General features: G+C 47.8%; 1 protein-coding gene across 6 annotated transcripts in view; it reads right to left on the reverse strand.

The window, feature by feature from the left end:
* TDRD12 (tudor domain containing 12) overlaps positions 1-17,595 on the reverse strand; it is a 227,304-nt gene that overhangs the window by 44,890 nt on the left and 164,819 nt on the right. For all 6 annotated transcript variants that reach the window (XM_077288673.1, XM_077288671.1, XM_077288667.1 and 3 more), the window contains 4 exons: positions 11,302-11,441; positions 10,852-11,072; positions 10,668-10,767; positions 10,406-10,590 (listed from right to left, as the gene is read on the reverse strand). In XM_077288673.1, the coding sequence (XP_077144788.1) occupies positions 10,406-10,590; positions 10,668-10,767; positions 10,852-11,072; positions 11,302-11,441 (646 nt within the window). The remainder of the gene's footprint in view (positions 1-10,405; positions 10,591-10,667; positions 10,768-10,851; positions 11,073-11,301; positions 11,442-17,595) is intronic.

The raw sequence follows: 17,595 nt of genomic DNA on the forward strand, positions 1-17,595 counted from the left end.
GCATGGCAGAGCTCGGAAGGAAAGGAGCGCCATTTGACTTTTCAATGCAAAATTGACTGGAATTGAGATGGGACGCCATGTTGCATTTGGAGAGCCCCTGATGTGCCTAAACATTGAAACCCCCCACAAGTGACACCATTTTGGAAAGTAGACCCCCTAAGGATCTTATCTAGATGTGTGGTGAGCACTTTGACCCAACAAGTGCTTCACAGAAGTTTATAATGCAGAGCCGTAAAAATAAAAGTCATAGTTACTCACCGATAACGGTGTTTCTCGGAGCCCATGACAGCACTACGGAGAGAGGGGATCCGCCCTTCGGGGACAGGAAACCTACAGATACATAAGGGCGGTACCTCTCCCTCGCATCAGTTGGTTTACAGAGCATCGGAGGACCTCCAGGTTAGTTTACAACAGAGAAAATACCATATTATAACATTTCTTAACAAAAAAAGGAACCCCGTGCCTAAATTGTAATATATACATTATATAAATCATATGTAATTAAAGGTGCTCACCGCACTCGTGATGGGAGCGAAATAAGCGAGTGCTGTCATGGGCTCCGAGAAACACCGTTATCGGTGAGTAACTATGACTTTCTCGGTCTCCCATGACAGCACTACGGAGAGAATTGCAGAGACTAAGCTTAGGGAGGGACCACCGCCTCAAGAACCCTTCGACCGAAGGTTAGGTCAGACGTAGAGGCTAGATTTAGTCTATAGTGTCTAAAAAAGGTTGACGGTGATGACCAGGTGGCCGCCTTACAGATCTGTTCTATTGAAACCTCTGACCTCTCAGCCCATGAGGTAGCAACTGCTCTTGTGGAGTGCGCTCTTATACCGTCCGGGATCGCATTTCCCGTAGATGAATATGCCAATGCTATTGCCTCTTTTATCCACCTTGCCAACGTGCCTTTAGATGCCCGGAATCCTTTTCTGGGACCCTGGAAACAAACAAACAGAGAGCCTTCCTTCCTATACTCCCTGGTGGAATCTAGGTATTGGACTAGGCATCTTCTGACATCTAAATTATGGAAGTTCTGTTCTTTCCTATTTCTAGGGTTCGGGCAGAAGGACGGAAGGGATATCTCCTGTGACCTATGGAATTTAGACGCCACTTTTGGCAGATAGGCCGGGTCAGGTCTAAGAGTAACTCTATCATCCAATATTTTTGTAAAAGGTGGGTTAGAGGATAGGGCTTGAATATCGCTTATTCTGCGCGCCGATGTTAAGGCTACTAGAAGAATGGTTTTTAGTGACAGTGTTTTTATGGAAATCGTGTCTATAGGTTCGAATGGTGGACCAGATAATGCAGAAAGGACTAAATTTAGGTCCCATGAGAGCATCTTTTGGGTAACTACAGGTTTTGATCTTGTTACCGCTTTAACGAATCTTATTATCCATGGGTTGGCTGCTATATTCTGGTTATAGAGAGCACCCAGGGCTGCTATCTGCACCTTAAGAGTACTAACCGCTAATCCTTGTTCCAGTCCTTTTTGTAGGAACTCAAGTATCTTATTAATTGAAGGACCGTCCTGGATTTTGACTTTGGATACAGACAAGAATTTTTTCCATGTTTTGCCATATATTTTGGTAGTAACAGGTTTTCTACATTTTAATAATGTTGCAACCAAGTTGTCTGAAAAGCCTCTTTTTATTAACAGTTCCCGTTCAAAAGCCAGGCTGTCAAATGCAAGTTCGTCTCCTGTGGGTGGAGGATCGGTCCTTGCTGTAATAGGTCTGGCACATTCGGTAGAACCTATGGGTCTGAGACCGATAGCATCCTTAGCCAGGAAAACCATGTCCTTTTTGGCCAGAATGGGGCAATAAGGATCATCTTTGTTTTGTCCTCTCTGACCTTGCGGATGACCGCCGGAATTAGAATGGTTGGTGGAAAAGCGTAAGTTAGTTTGTGTGTCCATGGAATGAGAAAAGCATCCAGAGCCTGGGGATTCCCTTCTGGGCTTAGAGAACAAAATTTGTTTACTTTTTTGTTTTTGTGATTGGCGAACAGGTCTATTGTTGGGGTTCCCCACATTTTCGTGATCTGGTTGTAGACAGACTGATTCAGGGACCATTCGCCTTGTCTCAACTGAGTTCGACTCAGGTAATCCGCTTTCTCGTTTTTTGAACCTAGAATATGTAGTGCGGAAAGGTAAAGTAAATTCGTTTCTGCAAGGCGGAGAATTTTGGCGGAGGAATTCATCAGTGACCAAGACCTTGTTCCCCCCTGGTGATTTATGTAAGCTACTGTCACTATATTGTCCGAGAAAATTCGGACATGATGTCCTCGTATGTAGGGAAGAAACGACAGGAGAGCCTGATACACCGCCCAGAGTTCTTTTTGATTTGAGGATGCTGATAGTTCCTGAATTGACCAGTTGCCCTGAGTCACTCTGTTTCCCATGTGGGCCCCCCACCCCCTGGGACTCGCATCGGTTGTTATTACCCGAGATATTTTGGGTACCCAAGGAATCCCTTTTGAAATATTCTGGCTCTTTCCCCACCAGAGGAGGGAATGAATAACGGAGGAATTTAGAGTGACCCTGCTTTCCAAATTGTTTTTTAAAATTTCCTGCCATTCTAGTATGTGCCACTGAAGCTCCCTTGTGTGGAATTGTGCAAAGGGTATCGCCGGCAGGCATGAGGATAGAGACCCCAGTAGAGACATTGCCCTCCTTAGAGTCATGGAGGGGTTTTGCAGTGTTTGTGCTATCATGGCCAAAATTTTGTCTTTTTTGGGGCCCGGGAGCCGGCATTCTTGAACCCGGGAGTCTAACGTCAGCCCTAGGAACTCCTGTACCTGAGAGGGTTCCAACTTTGATTTTTTTATATTTATGAGCCAACCTAATTCCGTCAGAGTAGTCATTACCCGGTCTCTCTGATGTCTGCAATTTTGAGCCGAGTCGCTGGCAATAAGAAAGTCGTCCAAGTAAGGGACTATGATAATGTTCTGTTCCCTTATGTGGGCCATCATCTCCGCTACTATTTTTGTAAATATCCGCGGAGCTATAGAAATCCCGAACGGGAGGGCCCTGTACTGGAAGTTTCTTATTTTCCCTTTTATGGATACCGCCATCCTGAGAAACTTTTGAGAATTCTCGTGGATGGGCACATGGTAATATGCGTCGGTTAGATCTATCACAACCATGTAGCAATTTGGAAAGAGAATTTTTATTGTAGATTTTATTGTCTCCATTTTGAATTTGTGATTCCTTACATAATTGTTTAGGTTTCTTAAGTTTATAATTGTCCGAAAGGACCCGTCGGGTTTTGGTACTAGAAACAGAGGGGAGAAAAACCCCTCCCCCATTTCTTGAGGAGGAATCTCCTGAATTACAGCTTTCTTCAGTAGGGAGATAATCTCTTTCTCTAGTGCCGCTTGCTCTACCGACGAAGACCTCATTTTTGTTATTACATAATTTCGAGGGGGGAGGGAAAGGAAATCTATTTTTAGGCCAAATTGTATGAGTCTCAGAATCCAGGTGTTGTTGGATATTTTCTTCCAAGCAGGAAGAAATGCGGTGAGTCTTCCCCCCACCGCAGGGACAATGTCACTTGGTGGGTTTTTTGTCGCGGGAGGTGTTGCCAAAGAGGTAGCCTCTATCTCGCCTTCTACCTTCTTCCCATTTATTTTGGTCTCTAGGAGGTCTTCGACGAAAATATTTTCTATTCCGAAAGGACTGTTTAAATGGGGCTGGTCCCAGATTTGGAAACCCCTTCTTTTTGTCTCCCGCTTTCTGGAGGATGTCATCCAAGGTTTCCCCGAATAAGAAGTTTCCCTCGCATGGAATAGAACACAGCTTTAATTTGGTTTGGAGATCCCCTGGCCAGCTTTTAAGCCATAGGGTCCTTCTGGCCGCATTGGAGAGAGCAGCGGCCTTAGATGTTAGACGTACTGAGTCCGCTGAGGAGTCTGCTAGAAAAGCTGCTGCTGCTCTAATTGCAGGAATTGAGTCTAACAATTTACTTCTGGGTGATCCGTCCTTGATCTGGCTTTCCAGCTGGTCAACCCACACCATCAAAGACCTGGAGGTGCAGGTCGCTGCGACTGCAGGTCTCAGGCTACCTCCAGCCGATTCCCAAGCCCCTTTGAGAAAGGTATCTGCTTTTTTGTCTAAGGGGTCTTTGAGGGTACCCATATCCTCAAATGGGAGCGCGAATTTTTTTGAAGCTTTAGCTACTGCTACGTCCAATTTGGGTGCCTTGTCCCAAGAAGTGGACGCCTCATCATCGAAGGGATACTTTCTTTTCAGCGAGGGTACTGAAGAATTTCTCCTGTCCGGTTTCTCCCATTCTTTTTTGATTAGTGTCTGGACATTGGAGTTTAATGGAAAAGCTCTCCGCTTTTTTTGTGTCAGACCTCCGAACATAATGTCTTGAGCCGTTTTATCGGGTCTGGGATCCTCGACCCCCATGGTGGCCCTGACGGCTTTAACCAAAGTGTCCACTTCCTCTAATGGGAAGCAGTGACGGCCCGAATCTTCGTCAGTGGAAGATAGGGAGGATTTGGAGTCATCAGAGTCCGCATCCTCAGATGAGGATCGGACAGAGTGAGCATATACCGTCTCCTTCACCTTTTCCTTCCCTTTTTTGGAGGATAATAGGGCATTCTGAACTTCCGATCTAATTATGGTTTTAAGTTCGGAAGCGAAGTCAGGGGTTTCTTCACATAACAAACGCTGGATACCAGATTTACAAAGCTTTTTTCCCCAGGTTGCCGGCAAAGCTTTGTTACATGTGGGGCAAACTCTATTTTTCTTTTTCTCCAGGCTCTTCTTACCCTAGTAAGGGAGAAGAGGGAGCCCTATTATAGGAAATGTGTACTTTCACGGAGATCACTCACCATTCAGATGTGGAGGCAGGTACCGGTTCTGGAGGAGGGCCGGGATCTGGAAGTGAAGCCTCTTGAGGAGGAGAGTTAGTCCTTGCAGCAGATTTGCTGCGCTGTGTGGATCGACTGCTTGATCCACTTCTGGAGCTCTTTGGGTCATTTTTCTTATGATGCTGCTGCCTTGGCTGCAGCCGCTGTGAATCGCTGTCCTCCATAGTGAAAGGGAGATAGTGCGACAATCATGTGTGCACCATCTCCCTTTTTAAATCCGGCGCCAGCTCCGGCGTTTTCCGTCACTTCCGGTCCTGCACACATCCCTGGGAGAGGAGAACTTGCCGCGCATGCGCGCGGGGATGACCCGGAAGTTGATGCCGCATTTCCGGAGCGGCGGCGGCCATCTTACTACACCCGGCCCGTGCAGCAGCCGGCACAGGAGCTCCGGGTGACCAGCGCCCCTTTGTCCGTCGGAGTCTGGCGGCGGCCTCTCCCCCGCTCACCCTGAAAACCCCATCGGTCTCAGCGGTGGCGGCTTCGGGTGCCGGACCAGCCGCGGCAGGAGCCTCCTCGCTGCCAGAACTCGACTGTCCGGTCCCGGTCCGTGGATACGACGTCTTCCTTGCAGGTACCGCCGAAAGAAGGTTCCCCGTTCAGGGACAGGAAACCAACTGATGCGAGGGAGAGGTACCGCCCTTATGTATCTGTAGGTTTCCTGTCCCCGAAGGGCGGATCCCCTCTCTCCGTAGTGCTGTCATGGGAGACCGAGAAAAATCATATTTTTTCACAAAAATGATCTTTTCGCCCCCAATTTTTTATTTTCCCAAGGGTAAGAGAAGAAATTGGACCCGAAAAATTGTTGTGCAATTTGTCCTGAGTACGCTGATACCCCATATGTGGGTGTAAACCATTGTTTGGGCGCAGGGCAGAGCTCGGAAGGGAAGGAGCGCCATTTGACTTTTCAATGCAAAATTGACTGGAATTGAGATGGGACGCCATGCTGCGTTTGGAGAGCCCCTGATGTGCCTAAACATTGAAACCCTGTACAAGTGACACCATTTTGGAAAGTAGACCCCTTAAGGAACTTATCTAGATGTGTGTTGAGCACTTTGACCCAACAAGTGCTTCACAGAAGTTTATAATGCAGAGCCGTAAAAATAAAAAATATTTTTTCACAAAAATGATCTTTTCGCCCCCATTTTTTTATTTCCCCAAGGGTAAGAGAAGAAATTAGACCACAAAAGTTGTTGAGCAATTTGTCCTGAGTACGACGATACCCCATATGTGGGGGGAAACCACTGTTTGGGCGCATAGCAGAGCTCGGAAGGGAAGGAGCGCTATTTTACTTTTCAATGCAAAATTGACTGGAATTAAGATGGGATGCCATGTTGCGTTTGGAGAGCCCCTGATGTGCCTAAACATTAAAAACCCCCACAAGTGACACCATTTTGGAAAGTAGACCCCCTAAGGAACTTATCTAGATGTGTTTTGAGAGCTTTGAACCCCCAAGTGTTTCACTACAGTTTATAACGCAGAGCCGTGAAAATAAAAATTCTTTTTTTTTTTTTTTCACAAAAATGATTTTTAGCCCCCAGTTTTGTATTTTCACAAGGGTATCAGGATAAATTGGACCCCAAAAGTTGTTGTCCAATTTGTCCTGAGTACGCTGATACCCCATATGTGGGGGGGAACCACTGTTTGGGCGCATGACAGAGCTCGGAAGGGAAGGAGCGCCATTTGGAATGCAGACTTAAATGGATTGGTCTGCAGGCGTAACGTTGCATTTGCAGAGCCCCTGATGTACCCAAACAGTACAAACCCCCCACAAGTGACCCCATATCGGAAACTAGACCCCCCAAGGAACTTATCTAGATGTGTTGTGAGAACTTTGAACCCCCAAGTGTTTCACTACAGTTTACAACGCAGAGCCGTGAAAATAAAAAATCTTTTTTTCCCCACAAAACTTATTTTTTGGCCCCCAGTTTTGTATTTTCCCAAGGGTAGCAGGAGAACTTGGACCCCAAAAGATGATGTCCAATTTGTCCTGAGTACACTGATACCCCATATGTTGGGGTAAACCCCTGTTTGGGCACACGGGAGAGCTCTGAAGGGAAGGAGCACTGTTTTCCTTTTTCAACGCAGAATTGGCTGGAATTCAGATCGGATGCCATGTCCCGTTTGGAGAGCCCCTGATGTGCCTAAACAGTGGAAACCCCCCAATTATAACTGAAACCCTAATCCAAACACACCCCTTACCTTAATCCCAACAGTAACCCTAACCACTCCTCTAACCCAGACACACCCAACCCTATTCCCAACCGTAAATGTAATCCAAACCCTAACCCTATCTTTAGCCCCAACCCTAACTGTAGCCCCAACCCTAACTGTAGCCCCAACCCTAGCCCTAACCCTAGCAATAACCCTAGCCCTAACACTAGCCGTAACACTAGCCCTAACCCTAGCCCCAACCCTAGCCCCAACCCTAGCCCCAACCCTAGCCCCAACCCTAGCCCTAACCCTAGCCCCAACCCTAGCCCTAACCCTAGCCCCAACCCTTGCCCCAACCCTTGCCCTAACTCTAGTCCTAACTCTAGCCCTAACTCTAGCCCTAACCCTAACCCTAATGGGAAAATGGAAATAAATACATTTTTTAATTTTTTTATTTTTCCCTAACTAAGGGGGTGATGAAGGGGGGTTTGATTTACTTTTATAGCGGGTTTTTTAGCGGATTTTTATGATTGGCAGCCGTCACACACTGAAAGACACTTTTCATTGCAAAAAATAGTTTTTGCGTTACCACATTTTGAGAGCTATAATTTTTCCATATTTGAGTCCACAGAGTCATGTGAGATCTTGTTTTTTGTGGGACGAGTTGACGTTTTTATTGGTAACATTTTCGGACACGTGACATTTTTTGATTGCTTTTTATTCCGATTTTTGTGAGGCAGAGTGATCAAAAACCAGCTATTAATGAATTTCTTTTGGGGGAGGTGTTTATACCGTTCCGCGTTTGGTAAAATTGATAAAGCAGTTTTATTCGTCGGGTCAGTACGATTACAGCGATATCTCATTTATATCATTTTTTTTATGTTTTGGCGCTTTTATACGATAAAAACTATTTTATAGAAAAAATAATTATTTTGGTATCGCTTTATTCTCAGGACTATAACTTTTTTATTTTTTTGCTGATGATGCTGTATGGTGGCTCGTTTTTTGCGGGACAAGATGACGTTTTCAGCGGTACCATGGTTATTTATCTCAGTCTTTTTGATCGCGTGTTATTCCACTTTTTGTTCGGCGGTATGATAATAAAGCGTTGTTTTTTGCCTCGTTTTTTTTTTTTTTTTCTTTTACGGTGTTTACTGAAGGGGTTAACTAGTGGGGCAGTTTTATAGGTTGGGTCGTTACGGACACGGCGATACTAAATGTGTGTACTTTTATTGTTTTTTTTATTTTATTTAGCAAAAGAAATGTATTTATGGGAATAATATATATTTTTTCTCTTTATTTAGGATATTTTTTTTATTTATTTTTTTACACATGTGGGGATTTTTTTTTTAACTTTTTTACTTTGTCCCAGGGGGGGACATCACAGATCATTGATCTGGCAGTGTGCACAGCACTCTGCCAGATCTGCGATCTGCTGTGCAGGGCTGCAGGCTTACCAGCGCCTGCTCTGAGCAGGCACTCGGTAAGCCACCTCCCTCCCTGCAGGACCCGGATGCCTCCGCCATCTTGGATCCGGGACCTGCGGCGAGGAGGGAGGTAGGAGACCCTCGGAGCAACGCGATCACATCGCGTTGCTCTGGGGGTCTCAGGGAAGCCCGCAGGGAGCCCCCAACCTGCGCGATGCTTCCCTATACCGCCGGTACACCGCGATCATGTTTGATCGCGGTGTGCCGGGGGTTAATGTGCCGGGGGCGGTCCGTGACCGCTCCTGGCACATAGTGCCGGATGTCAGCTGTGATATGCAGCTGACACCTGGCCGCGATCGGCCGCGCTCCCCCCGTGAGCGCGGCCGATCGCGTATGATGTACTATCCCGTCGGTGGTCATACGGGCCCACCCCACCTCGACGGGATAGTACGTCAGATGTCAGGAAGGGGTTAAAGCCGGGCTGAGAGACAATTCTGGGTGCCCCAGGTGTTCCCAGTCTCAGGCTGGTATACTGCACATGTTGTGGCTGTGTCCCAGATTGTTCGCATACTGGGTTGTAGTGCTGAACCAGATAGGGGTGATTTATGGGTGTACAATTCCTAGGGATCCGGTGGTGTGTGTACTTGGGTAAGTGGAGGAAATCCTGACCGACGAAACTGCCAAAATGGCAGTTGCTAGATTATTGTTCATTGCAAGAAAGGTGATCGCAAGGCATTGGATTAGGGAGGAACCTCCTACTAGACGGGAGTTTATCGCACAAGCGAATCATATTGTCCAGCTCGAGAGAAGCATATATAATAAGAGGAATAGGATGGGATTTTTTCAAAAGCTGTGGCAGCCATGGCTGGATGGGAATAACTGAACGGCGGTGGTAAAATGATGCTAAAAATAAATATGCATGTACTGCTTCATCTTTTCTTTCCAAGAGAATTGTATGATTGGAGTTGGTCGTTAAGGGGGTAGGGAGGGAGGTGGGGGGGGGTTTGTTTCTTGTAAAAATCAAAATATTGATGTATATTGTTATTGAATGGATATTGTATATCTTTTGCATAATAAAAAATATTTGGTTTAAAAAAAAAGAAGGGATCCTCTGCTATCGCTGCTGTTTGGACGGTGCAGGAATAGAGAACACCTCAATCCATCGTCCCTTTAGCAGGGAGGAGGAGAGGAACCGTCCGCCTCCTTGTACCATTCACTTTTAATAGTGGTGGTGCAGTGGGGGCTGCTCGGACGCCACGCTGGAATGTGCCTCTGAACAGCCGAGGGTAAAACCTGGTGGGCAGGGCTGAATGTCCGGCAATAGGCCTGGCTGCAGAAGAGGATACTGGAGGTACCACTCCAGTGCTCGTCTGATAAGGGAGGGGGGAGACCGGTGCCCTTGAAGGGGCCCGTCGCCCCTAGAATCAGCTCAGGCAGTGGCTTCCCACGTCGCAGAAGAGGATACGGAGAGGTAACACTCCCGTGCTCGCCTGTTGATGGTTCGGGGAAATCGGAACCATGAAAGAATCCGTCGCCCCATTTGTCCATTGTAAAAGGTAAAAGTAAAGAGTTCTGTGGGTCTGAATAGCAGACCTGTCCGTGTGCCTCCTACGGACACTAAGCAAGAACTGGTTAGCTGAAAGCCAGCAGGAGAGTGTATTCTTTGTATCACTTAGTGTCAGCCTCCTAGTGGCAGCAGCATACACCCACGGTCTGTGTCCCTCAATGAGGCAAAGGAGAAATAACGGTCCCCCATTAATATTGAGGCCTCCTCTTATGCCTTATGGGCCCAGTGTCTGCCACACTGACTTATCCACAATCTCTTTACGGTTAGGGCTGTACAATACCACGTCGCAAGCTTCCACTTTTTTTTTGGCTTTTCTTACTTTTCCCATCTTTGCATGTTGCATTTGTGTATAGGGCGGGTATCCAAATCCATGAAATACCTGTGATAATCCGAGCCGTCACTTATAGCGTACAGGTGATTGCGCTCCACCTTCTGCGCCGATACTTTATTCATTGACAACTCATAATACTCATTGAGTTCTGCCACGAATTTCACATACGGGTCGTTCTTGGTTACTACACGGCCGAGAAATCGAGTTGCATCTACGATACAGAGAGGAACGACCTGTGGAAAAAAAAAAAAAAGATCTACGTTTAGCAGCTATGGACGTTATGACGTAACAGTGATCAGTTGTGACCTACCGTTATATACTGATCGATCTCGGGGATGGCGGACACTCCACTATGAAGGTCCAGTAAAGGGTTAATATGATGCCGGTGTGGGCAAGCGTACTCATCTTGGCTGGGTGAGGAAATGATGAAAAGACGTTATACGGAAGGAAGCAATGATTGGATCAGGATCATGGAGTAGTTCACAGCCACTTACTTGCAATATCCCAAGATTTTCAGATGGGGACAGAGCTCCTGGTCCCGCTTCTTGCTTTCCTGAGCATGCGACAATCCCTGAGCGAGGGCCACGAGTTCAGGTGGGACTTTGGCTTGCGCTTGCTGGAAACTTTGCAGTAAATCGATGGCGTACCTGGCATGTTTCTCAGTCATCAGTAAAACAGATTTGGCTCTCGAATAGTCGTCTTCATCCACCGAAATCTGGATTTGGACAAAATCGTCATGTCAACTGGGGTGCGAGTACGGCCGGTCGGGATCCCAAGCTTCACGTGAAACGGCTGTGTTACAGGTCAGAGCATTAATGTCCCATTAGGGAATTAGTCCCATATCCCCTTATTGCTTACACAGGCACAATGGTCGTGCCTTGTACTACGCTACTGCATGCAGCCGGGAAGTTAGGCACCTTGTAACCATTTAAGTTGAGCTTTACCGTATCAATTTTACACTGAATGTAATCCAACAAAGAGAACAGGCGAAGACTTAATACTCCGACATTTTCAGGAAAACTGTAATGAACGATGCATGTGGCGTCTGTGATCTCCAGGAGGGGAACAAAGTCATCTGTGACCACTGTAACAGAAACAAGATTCTCTCATTACACAAGAGCAATTGCAGCCTAAAGTTACTTTCAGATCGACGCAAACCAACATATCTCTCAAAAAAAGGAGATTTTTGTGTACTCACCGTAAAATCTTTTTCTCTTAGCCTCTAATTGGGGGACACAGGACCATGTGTATTATGCTGCTGTCCACTAGGAGGCGACACTATGCATAATCTGAAAAAGATTAACTGTGGCTCCTCCTCTGCAGTATACACCCCTGGACGACATCAGCCTTCTCCAGTTTTGTGCAAAAGCAGTAGGAGGAACGTAACATGAATAACATAATTATGCCTGTAAGAATGCAACTATGTACGAGCTCAAGAAAACAATATGAGAACTCAGTTACAGCGGCCCGGAAAGGGCAACAGTGTGGGAGCTGTGTCCCCCAATTAGAGGCTAAGAGAAAGAGATTTTACGGTGAGTACACAAAAATCTCCTTTACTCTGTCGCCTCATTGGGGGACACAGGACCATGGGACATCCTAAAGCAGTCCCTGGGTGGGAAGCAATGGACGAATATTGTGCAGACAGGCCCCTATACTTAGGGCACCGCCGCCTGCAGAACACATCTACCCAGGCTCGCGTCCACTGAGGACTGGGTATGAACCCTGTAGAGTTTAGTAAACGTGTGTAGGCTAGTCCAAGTGGCCGCCTTACACACTTGTTGTGCTGAAGCCTGGTGCCGAATGGCCCAGGAGGCCCCTACCGCCCGTGTAGAGTGTGCCGTAATACCGGCTGGAAGAGGAGAATTCTTAAGGCGGTAGGCCTCTTGTATGGTGGATTTGATCCACCTGGCAAGGGTAGCTTTGGAAGCTGGCAGACCCTTGTGGCCGCCTTCCGGAAGGAGGAAAAGAGAATCAGACCTCCGGAAGGACACAGTCCTAGACACGTATATACGCAATGCCCTGACGAGGTCAAGCTTATGTAGAGCCTTCTCCACTATGAACCGGGCCCGGAAAAAGGGATGGTAGTGAAATTTCCTCATTGAGGTGGAAGTTGGACACAACTTTCGAAAGGAAGGATGGGACCGTACGAAGAACTACCTTGTCCTGGTGAAAGGCCATGAAGGGCCGTCTGCAGGAGAGTGCTGTCAGTTCAGACACCCTGCGTAGCGAGGTGATTGCCACCAGGAAAACCACCTTCTGGGAAAGAAGGCGGAGAGGGACCTTCTTAAGGGGTTCGAAGGCTGGTTCCTGCAATGCTGTCAGGACCAGGTTGAGGTCCCACGTTTCTAGCGGTCATCTATAGGGGGGAACCAATCGGGAAACCCCCTGAAGAAAAGGCCTCACTTGCAGCTTGGTAGCAATGCGCCTTTGAAAAAGCACTGAGAGGGCTGACACCTGGCTCTTAAGCGAGCCTAATGACAGCTTGGCCTGCAGACCCGATTGGAGAAAGCCAAGTACTTTGGGTAGGGAATAAGGGAGTGGGGTCTGGCCACAAGATTCGCACCAGGTAAAGAAAGCTTTCCAGGTACGATAATAAATCCTGGCAGAGGCTGGCTTCCGTGCCCTGATCATGGTTCCAATGACGTCCGGCGAGAGCCCTGCCTGGGTTAGAACCCAGGTCTCAAGGGCCACGCCGTCAAATTGAGAGCCCCTGAGTTCTGGTGGTAGAACGGGCCTTGTGATAGAAGATCGTGGCGGTGCTGTAAGTTGTACGATGTCGGCGTACCATGTACGTCTGGGCCAGTCCGGTGCAATTAGGATGGTTGGAACTCCCTCTTGTTTGATCTTCCTCACCACGCTGGATATCAGGGGGAGAGGTGGAAAAATGTACAGAAGCTGGAACTGGGTCCAGTCCTGAACCAGAGCGTCTGCTCCGAGCGACCACGGATCGTGTGTTCTGGCCATGAAGTTGGAGACCTTGGCATTGAAGTGGGATGCCATTAGGTCCACATCTGGGGTCCCCCAGCGATGGTAGATCTGACGAAAAATTTCGGGATGGAGAGAACACTCTCCCGAATCTATTCCTTGTAATCTGAGGAAGTCTGCTTCCCAGTTGTCCACACCTGGAATGTGGACCGCCGAGAGAACCGAGCCTGTGTCCTCCACCCAGTGGAGGATGTGTGACACTTCTCGCATCGCCTTGGTGATTCACATATGCCACAGTGGTGGCATTGTCCGATTGTATTCCGATTCTGATGTGAGAGGCTGCCAGTAAGTGATGGAAGGCCCTCAATGCCAGGAGGATGGCACGAATTCCCAGGATGTTGATGGGCATGGTCGCTTCCACTGGGGACCACTTGCCCTGTGGTGTAGGTGCACTGCACCCCAACCCGTCAGGCTCGCATCGGTGGTCAGAACCTTCCACTGACCTGTGAAAAAGGATTTCCCCTTTGCTAGCGAGGTTGGCTTGAGCCACCAGTGCAGGGACCTCTTGGTTGACGACGTTAGCCGGAACTCCCTGTCGAAAGAGAAAGGGATTCCTGTCCCAGGACATGAGAATGGCTAGTTGGAGAGGCCTAAGATGAAACTGGGCCAAATTGGGAACGCTTCTATTGCTGCCCCCATCCTGCCGAGGACTCATGGCAAACCGGAGAGATCGAGGGGGTTTGCAGAAGAGGATGCAAACTCCTAGGCGGAGAGCCAGTGCCTTGGAAAGAGCACTAGACCCCTGGAGGTGTTGTATAGCATTCCCAGGAAGGTCAGAGACAGACTCAGGGTTGGTGATGACCTTTGTAGGTTGACTAACCAGCCCATGCGACTCAGTGTCGATTGTGATTGAGACGCTGAGCTCGCAGTCCTTGAAGGTAGGAGCCTTGATGAGTACTACTATGCCTCTGGAGTGCAGGACGTCCATGGTGGCTGCCATGACCTTGGTAAACACTCTGGGAGCCGTGGCGAGTCCGACCGGAAGAGCCACGAACTGGTAGTGGTCCTGGTTGATTGCGAACCTGAGAAAACTCTGACGAGCAGGTGCAATCAGTATATGCAGGTATGCGTCTTGTATTTCTATGAAAATTTATGATTGAGCATGATACCCATGAGGAGAGCAAATGGGGGGGGTTGTGGGAGGGGAGGGAAAAAAAAAAAAAACACCCACACCTAACAGGAGGCGGAACAGCATGCACAAAGGGGGAAAGGGAAAAAAATACCCAAAACACAGACAATGTAAAAAATCAATGAAAGTAACTAAAACATGAATAACACATAAATCCAGTTGTCATAACAGAGTCCATGCGCATAATCTCTGGTATTGCCTGGTCCTATGGACTAAGCCGATCTGTGTGCAAGGTCATATCCATCCGGGAGGTGTGACAGCTCCCATAATTCACTCAAGTTCGCAGTGAAGGGGGCTTGATGTTCATCCATGGTCCCCAAGATATCAACTTGGAAGCAAGAAGAGGGATGCTAAAGGAATCACCAACTAAAATTAAAATAATATTTCTTTGTGGGAAGAGGATTCCATGCTGGGCGGATCTTTCCAATTATTCAGTCGATCCTAGTTGTTCCCTTGAACAAGGTTCAGCCTCTCTGCTTTGCATGGGTTATGTGCACTTTACATTTGTGAAGATTAGGCAGGCTTTTTCTGGAGTCGCAGCATGCACAAAGGGGCTGTAATTTATATAAATATGTACCTTTTTCTAGCATTGGGACTGTACAAATAGGTTCTAGTTGTGTATTAGCACATAAGATCTGCATTTCTATGTTATTTGTCCTCTTCCCCACTATCGCATGAGCCGGCATTATACAAGATGAATAGGCCCTATTATGCTGTTGTAGTATTGTACTTTATATTATGTGGACCCTTATTTCCCATCTCTTATGGGTGTTTTTAATTGTTTTTACTACAGTTGTTGGTGTGGTGTGTTTGTGTTTCTAATAATAAAATTTGTTACTGGTTTGTTTAACTGTATTGTGGTGATCCTGTTTTTATGATGCAGCCTTTTCTCTTATAAATTGTCTGGTCAATTTTGCATGCATCTGGTGATCCCCGACAAAATTTACTAATAGATGGTGCCCGCTCAAATTGTGGTTTTCATTGTATTTCTATGAAGGCGAGATATTCTCCCTTCTCCATGGACGCAATGATGGACCGAAGGGGACTCCAGCGGAAGTAACGAACCCGTACATATTTGTTGAGTTGTTTTAGGTCGAGTATGGGCCGTACGCTGCCTCCTTTCTTGGGGACTACGAATAGATTGGAGTAGAACCCTCGGAAGCGCCCGGCCATGGGAACCGGTACTATGGCTCCTGCTTGAAGAAGCGAGGGAACCGCTTGGTGGAAGGCACGAGCCTTGGCTGGCGGTTTTGGGGGGAACAGAGAGGAAGACTCGGTTCGGTGGGTTGGAGGTTGAACACTATCTTGTATCCGAAAGACACTAGTTCCCTGACCCACCTGTCTTCTGTAGTAGGCATCCAGACTTACTGGAAGAGCAAAGTTGGCCGCCTGCGGGTGGGATGTCTTCCGGGGTCCGTGAGTCATGAGGAAAAAATCTGAGGTTTACCTCCTTTGGGCTTTCACTGGCCTGCTTTTAACTGCCAGGTCTTGTCCGACCTTTGTGTCGACCATAAGTTGTCCCTGTGTGGGGAACGGTTACGATTATGTGCTGGACGCGAGACGGACCAGCTCGAGGAATTCCGAAAGGATCGGAATCGGTTTTGTTACACTTCTTGTAAGTGCGTATAGGTTTCAGTTGAGGGACAGAGGTACTCTTCCCCCCGATGGCGTTGGATATCATTGTGTCCAACTTTTCATCGAAAGGTCACCCACTGAGATACGGGAGATGCGTGAGGGACTTCTTTGAGGCTGCGTACGCTTTCCATTCCACAGCCAGAGGATACGCCGAATCGTGATGGCGTTTGATGCTATCCCCGCTACGCCCCTTGCTGAATACAGAGCTGCATGAAGCATGTAATCTGCTACAACTGCTATTTGAACCACTTGGTCCGACAGCTCAGGAGCAGATGCTTGGAGGCCAGCTTGTAAATTTTTGGCCCAAGCCAGTATGGCCTTGGCAGCCCAAACTGAAGCGAACGCGGGAGCCAGGGAGGCTCCTGCCGCCTCGAAAATTGAACGAGCCATGCGTTCTAACTGCCGGTCTGCTGCGTCCCTGAGGGTTGAGCTATCTGGCAGTGAAAGGAGAGTCTGTGCTGCTAGTCTAGAGACTGGGGGGTCCACTTCGGGTGGATCTGTCCATTCCTTGGTGTCCTTCTGTGGGAAAGGGTACCTTGCCTCCAGATATTTGCTATTAGCGAATTTTTTCTCAGGTTGTGAGAGCTGCTCTGTAAGAATCGCTTTATACTCTGGGTGGTTAGAGAAAACCTTAGGCGGCTTCAGAGGTCCTTCAAAGGAAATCCTCGGGTGGAAGATTAGAAATGTCCAGCACCCGATGGATGGAAGAGATTATGTCCTCGACTAGCGCTGTATTGCTAGGGGGGATTGGGATCAGGGACCCCTCCGTTTCCCTGCCTGAGTCACAGATGCCTTCTGAATCCTGTGTATCACTAAGGCGTCCCCTGCTGGGTGAGCTGGGGAGGAGGCCTTCTCTGGTCGGTGACTGCGGAGATCTGCATTGTCTGCCCCTGGAAGGGGACGGTCTAGATGACTTGGAACTACGGTGTCTCTCCCTAGAAGGGGATGACCGTGTGCTATGGGATGACGCAGATGGACTTGACCTATGGGTCCGCTTGCGTCCTGACCTAGACGTGGATGTGCCAGGTCGTTCTGTTCCTGAGTCAAGCTCTCCGTTTGTTGGGTAGCGGTCATAGTAGAGGCATGACTCTGCAGAGCCTGAAGCAATGTGGAGGTTTGGTTATCTATAGACTGCGTCATAGATTGCTGTTGAGGAGAGCCATAAGATCAAATACTTAATTAACCTCAACACATAAGGTAATTGAGAGAAGCAACCTATAACATGTATTGTTTAACCTTACATAAGTTTTCCTCAGACAAAGTAAGACACTTAAGATGGCTGCCATCTCCTCTTCCAGAGCCGTGTGCTCTGGTATCCAAGATGAACAATGAAGACACTGAAGATGGCCGCCATTTCCTGTATCTGCATGCCGTGTGGTCTGGTATCCAAGATGACGCCCACCCTGATGACCTCATGGATCCGCCCATGGACTTGCTCATGCCCAACCCACTAACCAATGGAATACATCCGATCACTCCCATCTTAGAG

Source organism: Ranitomeya variabilis, chromosome 2 (genome assembly GCF_051348905.1).
Source record: "Ranitomeya variabilis isolate aRanVar5 chromosome 2, aRanVar5.hap1, whole genome shotgun sequence".
Taxonomy (NCBI): Eukaryota; Metazoa; Chordata; class Amphibia; order Anura; family Dendrobatidae; genus Ranitomeya; species Ranitomeya variabilis.